The sequence below is a fragment of the Dipodomys merriami genome, unplaced genomic scaffold (assembly GCF_024711535.1).
Source record: "Dipodomys merriami isolate MVZ:Mamm:240054 unplaced genomic scaffold, mDipMer1.0.p SCAF_121, whole genome shotgun sequence".
Classification (NCBI taxonomy): domain Eukaryota; kingdom Metazoa; phylum Chordata; class Mammalia; order Rodentia; family Heteromyidae; genus Dipodomys; species Dipodomys merriami.
In genome coordinates this window covers 400,026-422,061 of record NW_027202505.1, presented here as the reverse complement: position 1 = coordinate 422,061, position 22,036 = coordinate 400,026, and the positions used below count along the sequence as shown (strand labels likewise).

Genomic DNA, 22,036 nt, shown 5'->3' with positions numbered 1-22,036 from the left:
GACGCATCGCTCAGGTCCAACTCTGTCTCGTTCTGGTCCTAGTGGCTTCTGGGAAATGGAGTCTAAACTGACTTAAAAAGTAACGGCTGTGTTACCTTTGAGACTCCATTCCCCAGCAAGCTCAGTGTGCAGCGTGCGCTATGGAGCCGCGTGTCGCAGAGCTGAAGCAGAAGATCGAGGACATATTGTGTCCTTTTGGCTTCGAGATTTATCCCTTCCAGGTTGGTTTATCCCTCCTGCGGGCCAAGGGTGAGCTAAATGATTGGCCTGGGTGCAGCTGGCATGAGGCCCCCAGAATCCTTCCGATCCTCCCCCAAGCTCCTGCGGCCCGGTGGCCATCTAAATACCGGGACGGGAGTGTTCGCTGGGGCTTGGATTAAAAAGGTAGAGAAGCGGTCACATGGTTGTCCTTTTACCTCCATATGATGTCAAATTAACGAGTGGGAGACAACATATGATCTCATAGCTTTTATAGTTTTCTCATCTTTATAGTTTACAAGAAGAAAGGTATCCAAGGGGCTAGAAATCACCTTACTTCCTAAAGACGTTAGGAGAGAGCAAGGCACAGGAAGTTTGCGCGGGTATGATTGTCAGTTGAGGAGAGAAGGGCATTCCTCCTGTGCAAGAGACAATTGCTGGTTTGTTCCATCTACCAACAAACAGAGGGATAATTCATAATGCTGCTAACCACCAGTACAGGATTGGATGTAGAAATTCTGTGCACCCGCCTGGCACCGAAGTCTCTACAGGCCCCTTTTCCACTGCAAGCAAGCATCCCCTTAAAAAAAAAAAAAAAACAAAAAAAAAAACCCTAGGGATGGAAGTCTGCCTCAAGTGCTAGGAAGCATGGGGCCCTGAATTTAAAACCCAGTATGGGTATGTGTGTGTGTAGAACACGTCAGTGCCAGATGCACTTAGAATCCAGTACACTCAAACCACAATCTTAAATCAACTTGAGTCCTTTGCCTGATGCTAAAAAAAAAGTTTATTTTCCACTCTCTTACCCTGAGAAATCTAACATAGTGGCTCAGGTCTGTCTCTTGAACCTCCCAAATCCATTTGTTTCCAAACCATCAATCTATGCTCTTTGGATTACTGTAAAAATCTTGTCTTGCCGTATGGAAACTAGATTTAGATAATAGTTGTTTTTTTTTTTAATTTCCCCTGTACACGGAGATTGAACCCAGGTCCTAGCACGTGCTAAGCAAGTACTCATCCATTTGTGCTACTGCCTCAGTCTTTTTATCATTTTGTTTTCAAAACAGTGTCTGCTACCTTTGCCCAGACTGTCCACAAACTTGTTACCCTATCTGCATCTCCTGAGAAGTTGGGATTATAGGAATATACTGCCTTGTCCAGTTTGTTCTTTCTTTTCTTCCTTCCTTCCTTTGTTCCTTTCTCTTTCTTATTGTCAAGTAGTTGAACAAAATTGACTCTATAACTCAGGTTATGAGTACAAGCTTCTCGGTCAGTGTTGCTCCTTCTCAGCTTACTTCCTTTTTCTTTTTTTCCAATTCAGGGGTTTGAACTCAGGGCCTGGGCTCTGTGTCTGAGCCTCTGTGCTCAGAGCTAGCGCTCTACCACTTGAGCCACAGCAACACTTATGGCTTTTTTTTTCTGCTTATGTGGTGCTGAGGAATCGAACCCAGGGCCTCATGCATGCAAGGCAAGCGCTCTACCACTGAGCCAACTTCCCAGCCCCAACCTAGGCGTTTTTCACTCAAGGCTAGCACTCTACCACTTTGAGCCATACTTTCCTGCCTGGGCTGGCTTCAAACTGTGGTCCTCAGATCTGATTAGCTAGGATTACAGGTATGAGCCACTGGCGCCTGGCTCAGCCTTGTTTTTTTTCTTTTTTTTTGCCAGTCTTGAGGCAGGCTTGAACTAAGCTGGGCTTCTTTTGTTTAATGCTAGCACTTTACCACTTGAGCCACAGCACCACTTCCAGCTTTTTCTGTTTATGTAGTACTGAAGAATTGAACCCAGCTCTTCATGCATACTAGGCAAGCACTCTACCACTAAGCAACATTCCCAGCTCTGTCTTCTATTTTTGTTGTTGTTGTTGGTGGTGGTGGTGGTGGTGGTGGTGGTGGGGCTTGAAGTCTGGGCCTGGGCACTGTTGTTCAAGGCAAGTTCTCTACCACTTGAGCCACAGAGCCACTTCCAGCTTTTTCTGCTTATGTGGTACTGAGGAATCAAACCCAGGGCTTCATGCATGGGAGGCAAACACTCTACCACTGAGCCACCTTCCTAGCCCCTGCCTTTTTTTTTCTTTTTTTTTAGTCGGTTGTGGGGCCTGAACTCTGGGCCTGGGCACTGTCCCTCAGCTCTTTAGCTCAAGGCGAGCACTCTACCACTTGAGCCACAGGGCCACTTCCGGCTTTTTCTGTTTATGTGGTGCTGAGGAATTGAACCCAGGGCCTCGTGCATGCAAAGCAAGCACTCTACCACTGAGCCACCTTCCCAGACCGACCTTCTGTTTTCTTACCAACTTTCTAGACATATTTTCTAAGAAAGCCTTTTTTTTTATTTCAGAGGACCTTTGCCTGCCCCTATTATAGCATTAATAATTGAACAATTTTTATATTTATTCTTGGTTGGTCATGAACTCTGTCTGTTTGCTTTCTGATAGTACTAGATTCAATTCAGGACCTTGGGCTTGCTCTACAGTCAGTCACTCTACTACTTGAGCCATGCCTCTAGCCCTCTGTCAGAATATTCTAAGTCCCTGTCAAATTCAGATGAGTTGCCCATAGGTTATACAGCATCAGTGAAAATTCATTGAATGAGTGAGATGGAAATTTCAACCAAATAGATGAGATCTTCAATTCCTTGCTAAGGTATGGGCTAAGTCCTAAGCTGGTTTGTCTATCTAGCCTGAGCTTTCTCTGTTCCAGGTGGCATGGTACAATGAGCTCCTGCCTCCAGCCTTCCACCTGCCCCTTCCAGGACCTACCCTGGCCTTCCTTGTACTCAGCACACCTGCCATGTTTGACCAAGCCCTCAAGCCCTTCCTGGAGAGCCACTACCTCCAACCACTAACTGATCCAGTGGATCAGTGTGTGGGCTACCACTTGAGGCGTGTTATAGAGGTGAGCAAGGCTCAACTTCCCCTCATCTCCCATATATCTGATTCACTCTCCAAGCTCAATGCAGTATCTAGACTTAGGGCTAAGAGCCATTTCACAAGTGAAATAATACCATAAAACCAGTCTGTGGTTTTCTACTTATTCTGCTTTCTCACTCCCATGTCCTACTACCCTCTTTTAGCAGGCCTCCAGTCTGAAATATATAAATATCAGGCCAGGCTTGGCCTCAAAGTGGAATATGAGGCCAACATATTCTATGAACTGTTTATGCTTACCTGCGTTTGCCTTAGAATTGTAAGGCATATACACATATAATTAAGACATATATACATACATGTATAAACAATCACACACACACACACACACACACACACACACACACTGGGATTCTGATGGGCAAGGCTGAATCACTGAGTAAGATCTTACACACACACACTGGGATTCTGATGGGCAAGGCTGAATCACTGAGTAAGATCTTACACACACACACTGGGATTCTGATGGGCAAGGCTGAATCACTAAGATCTTACACACACACACACACACACACACACAGAGGGATTCTGATGGGCAAGGCTGAATCACTGAGTAAGATCTTACACACACACACTGGGATTCTGATGGGCAAGGCTGAATCACTAAGATCTTAACACACACACACACACACACACATGCACGTACACGCACACACACACACACACACACACACAGGGATTCTGATGGGCAAGGCTGAATCACCCCTCATGATGGAGGTTACTGAGTAAGATCTTACTAGCCTTCAAATAGACCCTCCTGCAAAGAACTGTCTCTTTTCATTTCTGAGCCTCCCTGATTGTTTTCCTTTTAACACAGGGCTTCTCAGAACAGGACCATGTTAATAAGCAAATGAAGGCTCCAGTAGGGACAGTAACTCCCCTCATGCTACCAGTGTCTTATTCTATTCCAGAGGTTTCCAGAGCTGCAGATGGAAGTCATTGCAGACTATGAGGTACACCCCAACCGGCGTCCTAAGATTCTGGCCCAGACAGCAGCCCATGTGGCAGGGGCTGCTTACTACTACCAACGAAGAGATGTGGAAGATGACCCTTGGGGAACTCAGGTCAGAGACAGGCATGAATAAGTAGGGACTGAGAAAAAATAACGAAGGACCCTCAAGATATTCCTTACTAGTCCCATTCTTCCTTTGATGAAGTTGATATATAGCCCAAGACAAACATTCATGTCCTATCCAAGGGGCCAGCTCCTTCACATGCTTCCTACTTTTTAGACTACCACTGAGCCACACAGCCCCCACATGCTTTCTCATTTACCTGGGGACACGTCCATGAATAAGACCTGAAGTGACAGAATTGCCCTAAGCTAAATTTAAATGAGCCCTTCCTCACATTCTGGTAAGCATATGAAAAGGTGGTACAGAAGAAACATGTTCATTTTGTGTGGAACCAGTGTGCATTAAGCATGTAGTAGATGAACAAGGATAGCTTGCAGTGATGGTAGACTTGTGATAGTACCAAGGTCACCTCTATGACCTTGCTTTTCTTTATTCACCAGCACATAGCAGGTGTGTGCATCCATCCCCGGTTTGGGGGCTGGTTTGCCATCCGAGGCGTGGTGTTGCTGCCAGGGATTACAGTGCCAGATCTGCCACACAGAAAGCCACCTGACTGTGTACCTGCAAGAGCTGACCGCATAACCCTACTTGAAGGCTTCAATTTCCACTGGCGGGACTGGACTTACAGGGATGCTGTGACCCCTCAGGAACGTTATTCAGAAGAACAGAAGGCCTACTTTTCTACCCCACCTGCTGAAAGGTTGGCCCTGTTAGGCTTGGCTCAGCCCTCAGAGGAGCCTAACACTACATTGCCTGAGTGTCCCTTTCCTATGCTCACCAAGCCTCAGATTCCCAGCAAAGCAGGCAGCTGGCTCAGCCCCAGTGTCTCACCAACTGTGTCCCCTGTTCCTTGATATCATCCTTCTCTATGGGATCCCTAATTTATGGTGGTACTTGCTAGGGCTTAAAACTGGCTTTGGTGAGCTAGATTTTATTATAGGGACAGTATAGCTGGTTTTTGATAGAGATATTCAATGAGTAAGGCTCAACTTAAAAGGCTGTGTTGGAAGATAAATCCAATACAACAGACCCAGAAATCCCCACTTGCTTTGGAATTCAAGATTAGTCACTGTTACCATTCCTATTAAGTGCTCCAAGGTACTACTTGTTACAGGGCCTTAGGGGCAACCACCCCTTAAGTAGTGACTAATAAATGTGAAGCACTTTGAATGTGCTTGGTCTTGTTGCTTCATTACTGAAGGCCCTAGGAATCCAATGTGACTGCTCATAGTTCTAGTCTGAATTACAAGGGTGGCTGACATGTGTTAAAAGGCACCTTTGATAGATACATAAATCTGCCTCAAGAACCCAGAAGAAACCGTACTTCACCCTGTTGAAAATTCCAAGACAGTAAGAATGATCAAATAAGCCCTATCTTCTAATGCATAGAATGCAAGAAAGGTGAGAAGTGAATAGCACTGCACTTGTATTATAAACCCTACCCAAAGTCACTATACCTGTTTGTTTTCTGTTCCAGAGACAAAACCTTCAATTATTGTCTTTTTCAAGGCGAGTACTGCTAGTGACACAAGCTGGTCCCAAATGTGAAATGTTACCTCTACCTATGGAGTGTTAGGATTATAGGTATACAATGCCACTCCTGTTTGTTCCAATTTTGTTCTTTTACATAACAGATATTTATCCTAAGGGACTAAGCTCCTGGCCCTTAAGTAGCCCTCCCATGACTGTAAACATGGATGTCTACTCATGTCACATGGGACTGTAACTTACAACCCACCCACTCATCCAAATTGCAGTGTCCTTGTCAACACCATAATAGGCTTTTTTTTTTTTTTTTTTTTGGGGGGGGGGGGGTCCTGGACTCTGGGCCTGGGCGCTGTCACTCAGCTCTTTAGCTCAAGGTGAGAACTCTACCACTTGAGCCACAGTGCCACTTCTGGCTTTTTCTGCTTATGTGGTGCTGAGGAATTGAACCCAGGGCCTCAGGCATGCAAGGCAAGCACTCTACCACTGAGCCACTTTCCCAGCCCCCATAATAGGCTTTTCTATCTACACATACCGACTGATATAAGACACTTTGGTTTAAATTCCTGTGTTTCTATACTACCCCCCAATGTAACTTATTGAGGCAATTTTTCCCTTGAGGAGGAAAGAAAATAGAGCTCTCTTAATGTTCAAAGGTTAATAGAGGGCTGGGAAGGTGGCTCAGTGGTAGAGGGCTTGCCTTGCATGCATGAGGCCCTGGGTTCGATTCCTCAGCACCACATAAGCAGAAAAGCCGGAAGTGGCGCTGTGGCTCAAATGGTAGAGCGCTAGCCTTGAGCTGAAGAGCTGAAGGACAGTGCCCAGGCCTAGAGTTCAGGCCCACGACCGGATTAAAAAAAAAACCAAACAAACAATCAAAGGTTAATAGACCCTAAAATGAAGAATCATCAAGCTCTCAGTTCAAGTTTAATAGACACTACCAAAGATTAATGGAGATTGACGCCCCACTGCTAGTACATCATACACATCATATGATCTGCTCCACAATACAATTAAGGCTCACCTCCCAACCCTTGTAGGGAAGGCATGTAGGGAACACATCTCATCTTGTATTTTAAACATGAAAAAAGTACAAAAGAGACTGTTATTATGGCTGACTACTACAGCCCAGCACAAATGGTCCAGTGTTCACTTCTGCTTAGAGAAATATTCTTTGCTCTTCTGAACATCAGGCTTGATGGTATCACCGCCAGGTTTCCAGCCAGCTGGGCACACTGCAAGAGAATGGTACCACTAATTATCACCTGCTCAGTGTGTGCCAACTTCCTCTCATATACAAGGGCTACCTTAAAAACAGATCTGAAGGCTGGGAAGGTGGCTCAGTGGTAGAGTGCTCGCCTTGCATTCCTGAGGCCCTGGGTTTGATTCCTAAGCACCACATAAGCAAAAGTCGGAAGTGGCGTTGTGGCTCAAGTGGTAGAGCGCTAGCCTTGAGCTGAAGAGCTGAGGGACAGTGCCCAGGCCCAGAGTTCAGGTCCCACAACCGCCCCCCACGCCAAAAAAAATCTGAAGCCAGGTGCCGGTGGCTCACACCTGTTATCCTAGCTACTCAGGAGGCTGAGATCTGAGGATCTTGGTTCAAAGCCAGCCCAGGCAGGAAAGTCCATGAAACGCTTATCTCCAATAAACCACTAGAAAACCGGAAGTGGTGCTGTGGCTGAAGCAGTAGAGCACTGGCCTTGAGCTGAAGAGCGCAAGGACAGCACTCAAGCCCAGAGTTCAAGCCCCACAACCGATCAAAAACAAAAACGGCTGGGAAGGTGGCTCAGTGGTAGAGCACTTGCCTTGCATGCATGAGGCCCTGGGTTCCATTCCTCAGCACCACATAAGCAAAAAGAAAAAAGCCAGAAGTGGCGCTGTGGCTCAAGTGGTAGAGCGCTAGCCTTGAGCTGAAGAGCTGAGGGACAGCGCCCAGGCCCAGAGTTCAGCCCCACAACCAGACAACCCCCCCAAAAAAACCCCCAAAACAACCAGATCTGAACCGGGCCGGGCACCAGTGTATTCCTAGCTGCTCAGGAGGCTGAGATCTGAGGATCATGGTTCAAAGCCAGCCCTGGCAGGAAAGCCCATGAGACTTATCTCCAATTAATCACCAGAAAACCAGAAGTGGCACTATGGCTCAAGTGGTAGTGAGCTTGCCTTGAACTGAAGAGCTGAGGACCAGCACCCAAGCCCAGAGTTCAAGCCCCACAACCACAAAAAACAGGTCTGCACATATACTAAAATGGAACAAAAGAGAAGATTAGATGGCCTCTGTGCAAGGATGATACACAGATTCATAAAGCATTCCATATTTTTAGCATAAACTGGATTATACAATTGCTTCTTTTTGGCCGGTCATGGCCCTGAATTCTGGGCTTGGGCACTATCCCCCTCACCTCTTTAGCTCAAGACTACTGCTCAATCCATAGTGCCATTTCTGGCTTTTTCTGCTTATGTGGTGCTGAGGAAATCGAACCCAGGGCCTCATACATGCAAGGCAAGCACTCTACCACTGAGCCACCTGCCTATAGCCCTAAAATTCTTGCTTTACTAAAATCCCTTAAACAATGGGGAGTGGGATGGAGGGGTAGGGGGGAGAGGAAAACCAGGCACTGTTGGCTTAGGTCTGTATATCTAACTACTCAGGAAGCTGGATCAGGGGATCACAGCTTGAAGCCAACTCCAAGCTAGACACTGGTGGCTCACATTTAGCTATTCAGGAGGTTGAAATCTGAGGATAGAGGTTCAAAAGCCAGCCTGGGCAGGAAGTCTATAGAGACTTATCTCCAATTAACTACCTTTCAGAAAGCTAGAAATACAACTGTGGCTCAAGGTGGTAGAGTGCTAGCCTAAGGACACTAGCACTTGGGCCTTGAGTACAAGCCTGAGGGCCAGCACAAAACAAAAACAAAATGAAGTCAACTCAGGTAGGAAAATCTGAGACGCTTACCTCCAATTTACTACTAAAGAGCCGGAAGTGGAGTTGTGGGTTAATTGGTAGAGTGCTATCCTTGGGCAAAAAGGGCTTAAGGAGAGTGTGCCATCCCCGAGTTCAAGTCCTAATACTATCTCACACACAATGTATATGGAAAGGCAAATTATTACCTTAGGCAGTCAAATCCAAGAAACTCTCATCTTCAGTTAACCAACAAAAAGCCAGTAGTAGGGGCTGGGAAGGTGGCTCAGTGGTAGAGCGCTTGCCTTGCATGCATGAGGCCCTGGGTTCGATTCCTCAGTACCACATAAGCAAAAAGAAAAAAAGCCAGAAGTGGCGCTGTGGCGCTGTGGCTCAAGTGGTAGAGCACTAGCCTTGAGCTGAAGAGCTGAGAGACAGCGCCCAGGTCAAGAGTTCAGGCCCCATGACCGACAAAAATTAATAAAAATGTTATTAAAAAAAAAAAAAAAAAAGCCAGTAGTAGAAGCATAACTCAAGTCGTATACTTAACAGCCAAGTAAGAGGACCTGGCATTCCAAGCCCCAGTAATTATGTGTGTTTGTGAACACAAACACACAAACAAAAATGACTTTAAGTACTTGCTCACTTTCAAGAAGTAGACAAGAGCCAGACACTGAGGGCTCATACTAGCTACCCAGGAGGTTAAGATCTGAGGATCACGATTCAAAGCCAGCCAAGGCAGAAAATTGCTCATTTCCAGTTAACCAGCAAAAACGCCGATGGTTAGGCACTGGTGGCTCACACTTGTATTTCTAGCTACTGAGAAGACCGATCTGAGGATCAAGGTTTGAAGCCAGCCTGAGCAAGAAAGTCCTTGAGACTATTATCTCCAATTAACCACTAGAAAACCAGGAGTGGAGCTGTGGCTCAAGTGGTAAAGTGCTAGCCTTGAGCACAAAAGCTTATGAACAGCACCAAGGGTTTTGCTATGTAGCCCAGGCTGCCTCCTACCTTGTGATATTCTTGCCCCTGCCTCCTGAGTGCTAGGATTACAAGGTATGCATCATCACACCCAGCTAAATGATGTATCTGAGTATTGGTTTATTGGTACTTAAAAAAATAATAACCTCAACATGTAAAAAATGCAGAATGTTAGGTACTCATAGGCTCTCAATGGATTTAAAAATGATTGCTTATGAACAGGTGTTCCTGTGCTGGTGGATTTGGAAGCAAGAGACCAATACAGAATCAAGGAACAGGTGAGCTGGGAAGGTGGCTCAGTGGTAGAGCGCTTGCCTTGCATGCATGAGGCCCTGGGTTCCATTCCTCAGCACCACATAAGCAAAAAGAAAAAAGCCGGAAGTGGCGCTGTGGCTCAAGTGGTAGAGCACTAGCCTTGAGCTGAGGGACAGTGCCCAGGCCCAGAGTTCAGGTCCACTACTGGACCCTCCCCAAAAGAAAAAAATCAAGGAACAGGTTGAAGAGTTTAGACTCTATGTAAGGTGCTAGGAAAAGTAAATATACCTTGAAGAAACATACACTTTGCTATTACCTATTCTTTTTCCTCTACATCTTAGCACTAAACCTCTCTCGTCACCAGGGGGCAGTCTCAGCAACTGTTAGCAGATTTATTTGGCCACATGTGCTTCTTCAATGATGCCTCCCAGTTCTCAGAAGATCCTTATTCTAACCTATCATGCTTTTCCTCTATCTAAGCATGTTTAGGTCCCTCAAACAAATCACAAATTCAGATTCTAATAACTTCACTCCCCTCCCCACCCCACTTTTGGTACTTGACTTTGAACTTAGGCCCATGAGCTCTAAACTTGCTGTGCAGCTGGTATTCTACCACTTGAGCTATATCTCCAGCACTACTTTTTGCTTCTTATTTTGGAGATGGGAGCCCATTTTTCTGACCAGTTAGCTTTGAAGCATCATCCTCCAGATCTCAGCTTCGCAAGTAGCTAAGATAAGTATGAGTCATCAGCACCAAGGGTGTGCGGGCGTAAGATTTCAACAAGGGCCTGATACTCTCATTTGGCTTTTTTGCTCAGGCTGTCCTTGAATTAATGACCCTCATGTCTCAGCCTCAGTCATCAAGGTCAAGCATTGAATGGATCTTTGAAAACTGGTCTAAGGGCTGAGAATGTAACTTAGTGGTAGAGTTCTTGCCTAGCATGCATGAAGCCCTGGGTTCAATTCCTCAGTACCACATAAACAGAAAAGGCTAGAAGTAGCGCTGTGGCTGAAGTGGTTAAGAGTACTAGCCTTGAGCAAAAAGAAGTTCAGGGTCAGTGCCCATGTTCTGAGTTCAAGTCCCAGGACTGGGAAAAAGAAAAGAAAACTCGTCTAAATTACTAAAAGAAGAAAACAAGATGTAGTAAAGGAAGCAGTATGCCCTGGCTCACCTGTGCCTTTGATCTGATATTGGTAAAGACTTTATCAGATTAATCTTATCCTCAATTACATTATATTGGTGTTAAAAGTTCATCCCTCCACATACATAGCAAATGGGAGCTCACTTTAGGAGCTGAGCTCTTAAGAACTAAGCAAGAGTGGTCTGGAGATATGGCTCAAAGTTGTAGGTACCTGTCTAGCAAGCAAGAGCCTATGAGGTCCTTAGTTCAAACTCTGGTACAAAAACAGTGAAAATCTAGAGGTACAACTTACTCAGCATTTCCACGCCCCAAGTTTCATCTCCAGCACCCTAAGAAACAACTACTAGTAGAGATCAGTCTCCTAACAACAACTATACCAACTGTATTGAAAGAAGGGAAAATTTTCAAGAGAACTAACTATAGTATTATTAATCAAAAGTTGGGCATTGGTGGCTCACGCCTGTAATCCTAGCTACTCCTGAGATCTGAGGATTGTGGTTCAAAGCCAGCCCGGGCAAGAAAGCCTGAGACTCTTATCTCCAATAAAGTACTCAGAAAACTGGAAGTGGCACTGTGGCTCGGGTGGTAGTGTTAGCCTTGAGCTGAAAAGCTGAGAGACAGCACCCAGGCCCGGAGTTCAAGACCCACAACCAAAAAGAAAAAGAAAAAGTTGGAATAAAGCCAGGCACTGGTGGCTCATGCTTATAATCCTGCTAATCAGGAGGCTGAGATCTGAGAATTGCGGTTCAAAGCTAGTCTCAGCAGAAAAATCCTTGAGATTCTCATCTCCAACTGGCCACCAAAAAGCAGGCAGTAGAGGTGTGTCTTAAGTGGCAGAGCTCTAGCCTTCAGCAAAAAAACTCATGGACAGCACCTAAAACCTAGAGTTCAAGCCCTATTAAAAAAAAGAAGCTAATCTCTCAAACCCAGGACCTCATACATGCTAGGCAAACATCTACCAGTTAAGCTACCCACAAGCCATTCAGTGTCTTAATATGTACATTTTCCCCCCAGACCTTCAACCAAGTGTTCAACCACTTGAGCCATATTAACAGCCCTTTTTGGTTTTAGTTATTCTTCAAATACATTCTCACATGTTTTTGTCCAAATAATCTGGACTAGCCTACTATAATCCTTTCTACCTATACCTCCCAAGTAGCTGAGATTACAGATATGTATCACCACTAGTTAACACTTTTACCACTTGATCTACAACTCCACTTCCATCTTTTTTCTGGTTAATTGAACATAGGAGTCTCACACGTTCCTCCCCAGTCTGGTTGAAAACCCTAATTCTCAGATCTCAGCCTCTTAAGGAGCTAGGATTATAGATGTGAGCCATCAACACCTAGCTTCAGAGACAATTAAATTTCTTGATTAGACAGTCTTTTTTTGGTCAGTATGGAGCTTGAACTCAGGACTTGGGCACTATCCCTGGAGCTCCTTTGCTCAAAGCTAGCACTCTACCACTTTGAGTTACAGCACCACTTCTAACTTTCTGGTGGTTAATTGGAGAGAGTCTCATGGGACCTTCCTGCACAGGCAGGCTTTGAACATCAATCCTTAGATCTCAGCATCCTGAGTAGGTAGACAATTCTATTCTAGCCTTTTTGCTTACCTTCCCCACTACCACCACTGTTGAATTGTTAGCAGGCAGATAACTTACCTTCCCCATGTTTGTCAGTGAACTGGAAAGCCTGAACTAGTCTCAGAATCTCATCCACAGAGCGGCCAACAGGAAGGTCATTTATAGTTATTTGCCGAAGGATTCCCTTATCATCAATGATAAATAGGCCCCTTGGGAGAAGAGATTGAAGGATTGAGGGGTTAGTACAGGTTTCAATTTTGCTATTACAGCAGAAGAGCATCAAGTCCCAAAGAAATGATCTGGTCTCCAATACTTATATCAGCATTGCCATTAATGATACCCCTCTATTAAAGAATGTAGAAGGTGGGGCTAGGAAGGTAGCTCAGCAGTAGAGTGCATGCCTTGCCAGCATGAGGCCCTGGGTTCGATTTCTCAGCACCACATAAACAGAAAAAGCCAGAAGTAGTGCTGTGGCTCCAGGGGTAGAGCACTAGCCTTGAACTGAAGAGCTGAGGGACAGCACCCAGACCCAGAGTTCAGGCCCCATGACTGGCAAAAAAAAAAAAAAAAACAAGAATGTAGAAGGTGGCTCTGTGGTAGAGCGTTTGCCTTATGTGAGGCCCAGGGTTTGATTCCTCAGCACCACACAAGCTAAAAAAGCCAGAAGTGGCACTGTGGCTCAAGTGGTAGAGCGCTAGCCTTGAGCTGAAAAGCTCCCAGGCCCAGAGTTCAGGCCCCATGAATGGACCAAAAAAAAAAAGAATGTAGAAGGTAATCTGTTCAGATCCAACTCTAGTTTGCTCCAAACAAATGGTTAACATGATCTTACTGAATGTTATCCCCAGGTATATACCTGAATGAGATGCCTTCATCCGACTTCAAAACTCCATAATCCTGAGCAATGGTACGCTTGGGATCTGATACCAAGGGAATGTTCATAGGACCCAGTCCTCCTTGTTTCTTGGGTGTGTTGATCCTACAGCAAAAGGTACATATATAGTCACATTCATTCATCTCTTCTGTAGCAGAAGAGTTATTAATTGTACCTATTCTTCTCTCCTCTTTTCTATAAGCATGGTTGAGAACAGTTAAGCCTCTTTCCTTCTCTGCTGCCAGGTTATAAGCAATAAAAGAAGTCAGAACCCAGAAGTCAATACTTAATAAGCCAGGCATGATGGCACAGACCTGTGATTCTAGCATTCAGGAGGAAAAGGCAGGAAGATGGTGGCTTAGTTCAATATCAGCTGAAACTACAAAGTGAGACTATCTCAAAACAAACAAACAAAAAACAACAGCCAAGGACTCATGTCTATAATCTTAGCTACTACTCACAAGGCCAAGATCTGAGGACATGGTTCAAGTTCAAAGGCAGCCTGAACAGTAAAGTCTATGAGACTTTTTTTTTTTTTTGTCGGTCGTGGGGCTTGAACTCTGGGCCTGGGCGCTGTCCCTCAGCTCTTCAGCTCAAGGCGAGTGCTCTACCACTTGAGCTACAGCGCCACTTCCGGTTTTCTGGTGGTTTATTGGAGATAGGAGTCTCACGGTCTCTCCTGCCCGGGCTGGCTTTGAACCGCAACCCTCAGACCTCAGCCTCCTGAGTAGCTAGGATTACAGGCGTGAGCCACCAGCGCCCGGTGTAACGTGTGGTTCTTTTTTTTTTTTTTCGGTCGGCCGTGGGGCTTGAACTCTGGGCCTGGGCACTGTCCCTCAGCTCTTCAGCTCAAGGCAAGCGCTCTACCACTTGAGCTACAGCGCCACTTCCCTATGAGACTTTTTCCCCCCTATCCTGGGGCTTAAACTCAGGGCCTAAAGGCTGTTCCTGAGCCAATTTGTGTTCAAGGCTAATGCTCTACCACTTCAGCCACAGCACCACTTCTGGCTTTTACTGAGTAGTTTACTGGAGATAAAGAGTCTCATAGACTTTTCTGCCTGGGCTGGCTTTGAACCATGATCTTCATGTCTCATCTCCTGAGTAGCTAGAATTACAGGCATGAGCCACCAACACCCAGCCCATGAGACTACCAAAGAAAAAAGCCAGAAGTGGAGCTGTGGCTCAAGTGGTAGAGTGCTAGGCTTGAGCAAGCAAAAGAAGCTCAGGAATAGCACCCAGACCCTGAGTTCAAGCCCCAGGATCAGCAAAACAAAAACAAAAACAAGGAGGCCGGGAATGTAACTCAGTGGTAAAACTCTTTCCTAGCACATATAAAGCTCTGCAGTTCAATCCCCAGCACCAGAAAAGAAAAATACACATAAACCATGTACCATTAGCTATAATACTATATTCATAAGTACTCTGAAGGCTGAAATCTGAAAGATCAGAGTTTTAAGGAGTTAGTACAGATGCCATCTCCAATAACCAGCAAAAACCTGGCAGGAAGCATGGAATACTGGTTGAGCAATCAGGCTAAGCAAGCTCAAGGACCTAAATTCAAACTCCAGTACTGGTAACAAAAATAAAGTCCACAGGCTGGGAAGGTGGCTCAGTGGTAGAGCGCTTGCCTTACATGCATGAGGCCCTGGGTTCGATTCCTCAGCACCACATAAGCAAAAAGAAAAAAGCCGGAAGTGGCGCTGTGGCTCAAGTGGTAGAGCACTAGCCTTGAGCTCAAGAGCTGAGGGACAGTGCCCAGGCCCAGAGTTCAGGCCCCACGACCGGATCAAAAAATAAAATAAAATAAAATAAAAGTCCACATGTTGCCAGGCATGATGGCACATACTTATAACTCCAGCTACTCAAGAAGGTGAGGTTGGAAAATAATTAATTTAATCCCAGAATCCCAGTGTGGGAAGCATCTCAAGACCCAATATCAAAAAAAAAAAAAAAAAAAAAAAGAGCCTAAAAACTAAACGGACTGAGACATTTACCATGCCAGATGACAGAAGTGAGAATCCACAGAAGCACCAATCACTTGACAGTTGAGTTTCTTAAATTCTTCTGCTCTATCACTGAAAGCAATGATCTCCGTAGGACACACAAAGGTGAAGTCAAGAGGGTAAAAAAAGAACACAACGTACTTCCCTAAAGGGAAAAATAGATGTCACAGGTTAGCCTTGAAACAGTTTTCTCTTATGAATAAGTCAAACATATTTTCCTACTGAAAGAATTTTCTTTTTCTTTTTCCTTCTGGGGGGATAGAAGGGAGGAGTAGCAGTACCAGCGCTTTCAAAACCTAGAACTTTCCCTTACCTCTTTTGCTCAGTGCTAGTAATCTACTACTTGAATCACACCTCCACATTTTACTGGTCAACTGGATATAAGAGTCTCACAGATCTGTTTGCCCAGGCTGGCTTACATTAATGGCAAACACAGTATTATCACTCAATGCTAGAATATTCACAGTATCTGTCTCCTAGTAATTTTTTTTTGGGGGGGGATTGGTCACGGGGCTTGAACTCTAGGCCTGGGTGCTGTCCCTGAGCTCTTCAGCTCAAGGCTAGTACTCTGTGACCACTTGAGCCACAGCAGAACTTCCGGATTTTTCTTTTTGTTTATGTGGTGCTGAGCATTCGAACTCAGGGCCTCATGCATGCAAGGCAAGCACTCTACTGCTGAGCCACCTTCCCAGCCAAATTCCATGATGCTCTTTTTTTGTTGTTGTTGGTCATGGAGCATGAACTCTGGGCCTGGGCACTGTCTCTAATAATTATTTTTATAACTTATTATACCAGGAAGCTCTGAGTTAAAAAAAGTAAGACCTGAGGTTGGGAAGTTGGCTCAGTGGTAGAAGCGCTTGCCTTGCATGTCTGAGGCTCTGGGTTCTATTCCTAAGCACCATATAAGCAAAAAAGAAAAAAGCTGGAAAGTGGCGCTGTGGCTCAAGTGGTAGAGCACTAGCCTTGAGCTGAAGAGTTGAGGGACAGCACCCAGGCCCAGAGTTCAGGCCCCATAATCAGACCCCCCCCCCCCAAAAAAAGTAAGACCTCTCTCTAGTCCTATGATTTACTCTCCTATCAATTTGTTTTTAGCTGTCAACTGAAGAATACTTTTTTTTTTGAAGAATACTTTTAAGTCCAATTTTTTGTCTTCTGAGTTGCTAACAGCATAAACACCAAGTTATTCAATGAAGAAAAGCAAAAACAATGATACGATTATTTACTAAATGGCTCAATACCAATGCTTACAGTGTCCAGAAAATTCTGGTGTACTGGGTTCTCAAGAACAATGGGGCTGGGAGCCAGTAGTTGATACTTATAATCCTAGCTACTCAGGATCCAGCTACTGTGATCCCAATTCATAGCCAGCCCAGGCAAGGAAATCCATGAGCCTCTTATCTCCAATTAACTACCAAAAAGCCAGAAGTGTAGGGCAATAGCCTTGAGCAAAAAAGCTCAGGGATAGTGTCAAGGCTGTGAGTTCAAGCCCCAGACCAGCACACACACACACCCCAAAAAAAAGGGTGGGGGGAGGAGCAAGCCAAGCATTTTAGTACTTGCCTGGATTCCCAGCACTCAATGAGGCAAGAGAACCAAAGTTTCAGGCTATCAGTGTGGGAAACACAGTAAGACACTACCTCTTCCCCATCCCCATAAAAGGGAGTCAAGGTTCTTTATAGTTCTACAACAGTAATGGGATGGTAAGGTTAAATAATCTCACTAATCATAAAAATATGCATCTACCAAGAAAGTACTAGTAGTTGAGCAAGATTTCTAAGACTTCTGACTATAATTTTATTTTAGTCATTCAAGACTGTCACTGAATTAGATCTTCAAAAACTGGTCACACATCTAATGTACCAAACTACTGGAGCATTTCCAAATATTCACTTATTTCCAGGTAGCAGTAATATTTTCAAATTTCTTTTCAATCCCTTGAGTCATCTAAATAGTCTCTCCAGTGCTTTGAATAAGAAGCACTTTTTTTTCAAGGCATGTGAAGTCTCAACAAGTCAAGGCCTGGAGGGCAGAGAGCATTGCTCATTCCAAACAATGTACCTTTATCCATGGTCCTCTCTTTATGAGGTTACTTACCTTGTTGGCCATTAAGTGATTTTTTTTTCCACAGGGCCCTACTTACCTCCACTCATCTGAAAGACTGTGACATGTCAGAACTTAACTGAAGGTTTTACCCAAAAGCCAACTTAAGAAACAAGTTCTTTTGTGTGTGTGTGTTTTGGGGGCCTGAACTCTGGGCCTGGGCGCTATCCTTCACCTCTTCAGCTCAAGGCTAGTGCTCTACCACTTGAGCCATAACACCACTTCTGGCCTTTTCTGCTTATCTGGTGCTGAGGAATGGAACCCAAGGCCTCATGCATGCAAGGCAAGCATTCTACCACTGAGCCACCTTCCCAGCCCCCCTTCTTCATATTTTAAATCTGCTAGTTAATTGGAGGTGAGAGACTTCAGACTTTCCTGCCAACTCTGGCTTTAATGACAATCCTCAGGTCTCAGCCTCTGGAGTCATTAGGATTAGAGGTATGGGATACCATGGCAGAGCCTCAGGTTTGCATTTTTAAAAAATTTCAGGAGACCATTCTGATTTCAACTGCAAAGCAAGGAAGTTAAAGTCTTGATAGGATTTGTCAAGTATTTGCACTGAACTATGAAACCAGAACAGGGAGTTTTGTTTTTGCCAGTCCTGGGGCTTGAACTCAGCATCTGGGCACTGTCCCTGAGCTTTTTTTGCTCAAGGCTAGCATTCTACCACTTGAGCTACAGGGACATTTCCAGCTTTTCTGTTTATGTGGTACTGAAGAATCAAACCCAGGGCTTCATGCATGCTAGGCAAGCCCTCTACCATTAAGCCACATTCCCAGCCTCAGAAAGGGAAGTTTTAACAATGCTTCTCCAGGGGCAAACAGTTCAGGGAATCTCCCTAATCCCTCTCCATAGTAACATTAGTGCTGTGATGCACATATTTCACAAACAAGAAAACTCCAAAGACCTGAGATCTGAAATTAAGTGTCGATTACAGGAGACAATGAGGATTTCTCCAATAATATAATTGAGAGGAAAAATTGGGCTAGTGCTTCAAAATATAAAGTATGCTTTCTCTAGAAGCAATAGGGACCTAGGACACCTACCCCCATGATCCCTGTTGATAATCATATTTCACTTTCATATTAATCTTCTGTTCTAAAAACTATCCTAGGAAACATAAAATGTTTTTTACACTTAAGAAACACGAATCTAGGGGCTGGGAAGGTGGCTCAGTGGTAGAGCGCTTGCCTTGCATGCATGAGGCCCTGGGTTCAATTCCTCAGCACCACATAAGCAAAAAGAAAAAAAGCCAGAAGTGGCGCTGTGGCTCAAGTGGTAGAGTGCTAGCCTTGAGCTGAAGAGTTGAGGGACAGTGCCCAGGCCCAATGACCGGACCCCCCCCCCCAAAAAAAAGAAAGAAAGAAACACAAATCTAGCAAACCATCCCAAATTCTATTAATAAGTCCCACATCATTACTCTTACCTTTGTAGTCAGCAAGACTTATATCTTTAAACTGACCATCTGGCATAACAGCTGTAGCTCTGAAGCTGGGAGCAGGGTGCCCAATTTTGGCATTTCCCGAGGACATCTTCCTATCAGCTAGAAAGCATAACAGAAATGACATTAGAAAACAAGTTTGTTAGCCGGGCGCTGGTGGCTCACGCCTGTAATCCTAGCCACTCAGGAGGCTGAGATCTGAGGATCGCGGTTCAAAGCCAGCCCGGGCAGGAGAGACCGTGAGACTCCTATCTCAAATAAACCACCAGAAAACCGGAAGTGGCGCTGTAGCTCAAGTGGTAGAGTGCTAGCCTTGAGCTGAAGAGCTGAAGGACAGCACCCAGGCCCAGAGTTCAAGCCCCACGACTGACAAAAAAAAAAAGAAAAGAAAAGAAAACAAGTTTGTTTTTTTTTCTAGATAACCAACAGCCTTCATTTTAGCTATAGTTCTATGGAGGAATTTTCCAGTAGTCAAGACATTAGGGCTGGACCCCAGTGGCTCAAGCCTCTAATCCTAGCTACTCAGGAGGCTAAAATCTAACAACCATAATTCAAAGCAAGCCCGGCAGAAAAAGCTAGACTCATCTCCAATAAAATACTCAGAAAAAGCCAGAAGTGGCACTGTGGCTCAAGTGGTAGAGCACTAGCCTTGAGCACAAAGAGGCTCAGGGACAGCATCCAGGCTCTGAGTTCAAGCCCCAAAATAGGCAATTAAAAAAAAAAAGACATTAGCAAGTGGTGCAGTGACTCAAAAGTGAAAGAGTGCTAGCCTTGAGTGAAAGAGCTCTGGGACAGTGTCCAGGCCATGAGTTCAAGCTTCATGCCTGAAAAAATAATAATTTTATCAGTAAGTTAAAGCACGGGAAAGCAAGTAATCAAAAGTCACAATACAGCTGGGCGAATCCTAGCTACTCAGGAGGCTGAGATCTGAGGATCCCAGTTCAAAGCCAGCCTAAGCAGGAAAGTCAGAAAGACTCTCATCTCCCAATTTACCACTACAAAGCTGAAGTGGCACTGTGGCTCAAGTGGTAGATAAAGCACTCCCCTTGAACTGAAGATTCAGGGACTGCGCCCAGGCCCAAGACAGACCAAAAAAAAAAAGGTTCAGCAATTTTTGCTTATAAACCAGTCACCTCTTTCACCCTTTTTGGAACCATGGTTTATATAGCAACTGCATTTAGACAGTAGCAGAGGAAAGATAAGCCAGAACCCAAATGGCACCAACACTGAATGCTTGACTTCCCAGAACGCTGAGGACTGTAGGCTCTGAACTGTGCCTAAATTTGCCTTTACAATGTGAGATAAACATAAACACAGCTGGGCACCGGTGGCTCACGCCTGTACTCCTAGCTACTCAGAAGGCTGAGATCTGAGGATCGCGGTTCAAAGTCAGCCTGGGCAGGAAAGTCCATGAGACTCTTTTTTGTTGTTGGTCATGGGGCTTGAACTCGGCCTCAACACTGTTCCTCAGCTCTTCAGCTCAAGGATAATGCTCTATCACTTCGGGTTTTCTGAGCAGTTTATTGGAGGTAAGAGTCTCAAGGACTTTTTCAGCTCAGCCTGTAAGACTTTATCTGGGGCTGGGATGTAGCTCAGTGGCAAAGCACTTGCCTAGCAAGTGCAACGTCCTGGGTTCGATCCCCAGTACCAAAAAAGACAAAAAAAAATACAGTTAAAAAAACCCCAAACAAAAGACTTTATCTAAATTTCAGGTCCAATTAACTAGCAAAAAGCCAAAAGCGGTGGCTAAAGTAGTAGAGAGCCCTAAAGTGAAGACTTATTGGGGGTGTGGACACACACACACCAAACAACCCCAGCACAGGTGGATCACACCTGTAATCCTAGCTTCCTAGGAGACTGAGATCTGAGGATCCCTGTTGAAAGCGGGCCTGGACAGGAAAGCCTTTGAGACTTCTATTTCCAGGTTAAAAAAAAAAAAAAAAAAAAACATTCGGGTCTGGGAAGATGGCTCAGTGCTTGCCTTGCATGCATGAGGCCCTGGGCTCGATTCCTTAGCACCACATAAGCAGAAATAGCCAGAAGTGGTGCTCTGGCTGGAGTGGTAGAGTGCTCGCCTTGAGCTGAAGAGCTGAGGGACGGCTACAGGCCCCACGACAGGAGGGGGGGGATCCCAAGAGGGAAAGTGAGTGAGGTGTAATGGGGTGGTTGGAGAAAAACAATAGAGGGAGTAACAATACTCGACAGGAAATGGACTCATTACCTTCCTCATGTAACTGTAAAGTATCTTTACAATATATACATATACATATATATATATATATAAAATGAAAATCCCAAGAAACTATTTTCCAAGTTACAAAGTTCTTTCTTCTAATACCATAACCAAAAAAAAAAAAAAAACTGGGAACATTCATATCACAAACTTTCTGTTTAGAATCTTTAGCTTCTTGAAACGTTTTGTTACAACTCAAGTTTAGAAAAGAAAAAGCTTTAACGATGTTAAAGGCTGCGCCATCAAATACAGGATACTTCCTTCTAGTCCAGCGCAGCTTTGTAAGGTGTTTCTCCCCCGGGCCGCCCCTCCAACGTCCAAAGCCCCACCAATCCCGGAAAAGACTGACTTCCGGCCGGTGCCTGGACCAGACCACCCAAGGGACTGTCCCGAACCCCAGCGTGGGCCACGCCTCAAATCCCACCTCAAGTCTTCGGAAAACTTCCGTACAAAGTACACTAGCCCTTTCGGCCGCGCCAATCAACACCCTCTGCTCCTATGGCTTGGGCAAGAGGAGACTCGACGTTAGCCTCGGGGTTACAAGTGCCCTCACCCACGGTAACCTGCGGGCGGTAGGCCTCGCTCGGCCGCCTCACCCCAACAACCCCGGCTGAGCCCCAGCTGATAGGGAGAGGAAAGGCAAAGGCGACTAGCCCGACATGAAGGGAAGCGCCGAACCCTGCTCCACGGAGGTAGCGACACTCGCATACTTACTCGTGCGGGCGGACCCACAACTCGCGAGACAACAGACACAACGACGCAGCACAAAGAGAACGCGCGAAGCAGGCGCGGGGCGCTCCTTTTATAGCCTACCGGGCTCTCGCGAGAACCCGAACGG

At 45.3% G+C, this 22,036-nt stretch overlaps 2 protein-coding genes and 1 pseudogene across 3 annotated transcripts; 2 read left to right on the top strand and 1 right to left on the bottom strand.

The window, feature by feature from the left end:
* Positions 1 to 45: 45 nt before the first annotated feature.
* LOC138823619 (cyanocobalamin reductase / alkylcobalamin dealkylase-like) lies at positions 46 to 5,375 on the top strand. 2 transcript variants are annotated; one of them, XM_070017026.1, is made up of 4 exons: positions 46 to 221; positions 2,898 to 3,092; positions 4,036 to 4,077; positions 4,641 to 5,375. In XM_070017026.1, the coding sequence occupies exons 1-4, from the start codon at positions 141 to 143 to the stop codon at positions 5,052 to 5,054; spliced, it is 732 nt and encodes a 243-aa protein (XP_069873127.1). In that variant the 5' UTR covers positions 46 to 140; the 3' UTR covers positions 5,055 to 5,375. The 2 variants fall into 2 exon arrangements, with proteins under 2 accessions (XP_069873127.1, XP_069873126.1); XM_070017025.1 differs by having other exon boundaries at positions 48 to 221; positions 4,036 to 4,188.
* A 1,224-nt stretch (positions 5,376 to 6,599) lies between these two features.
* Positions 6,600 to 22,013, bottom strand: LOC138823618 (peroxiredoxin-1). The gene is made up of 6 exons (XM_070017024.1): positions 21,913 to 22,013; positions 18,951 to 19,067; positions 15,416 to 15,569; positions 13,404 to 13,526; positions 12,629 to 12,759; positions 6,600 to 6,920 (listed from the first exon to the last, which is right to left on the bottom strand). The coding sequence occupies exons 2-6, from the start codon at positions 19,054 to 19,056 to the stop codon at positions 6,835 to 6,837; spliced, it is 600 nt and encodes a 199-aa protein (XP_069873125.1). The 5' UTR covers positions 19,057 to 19,067; positions 21,913 to 22,013; the 3' UTR covers positions 6,600 to 6,834.
* On the top strand, positions 7,913 to 8,004 carry LOC138823683 (U6 spliceosomal RNA; annotated as a pseudogene).
* Positions 22,014 to 22,036: the final 23 nt, after the last annotated feature.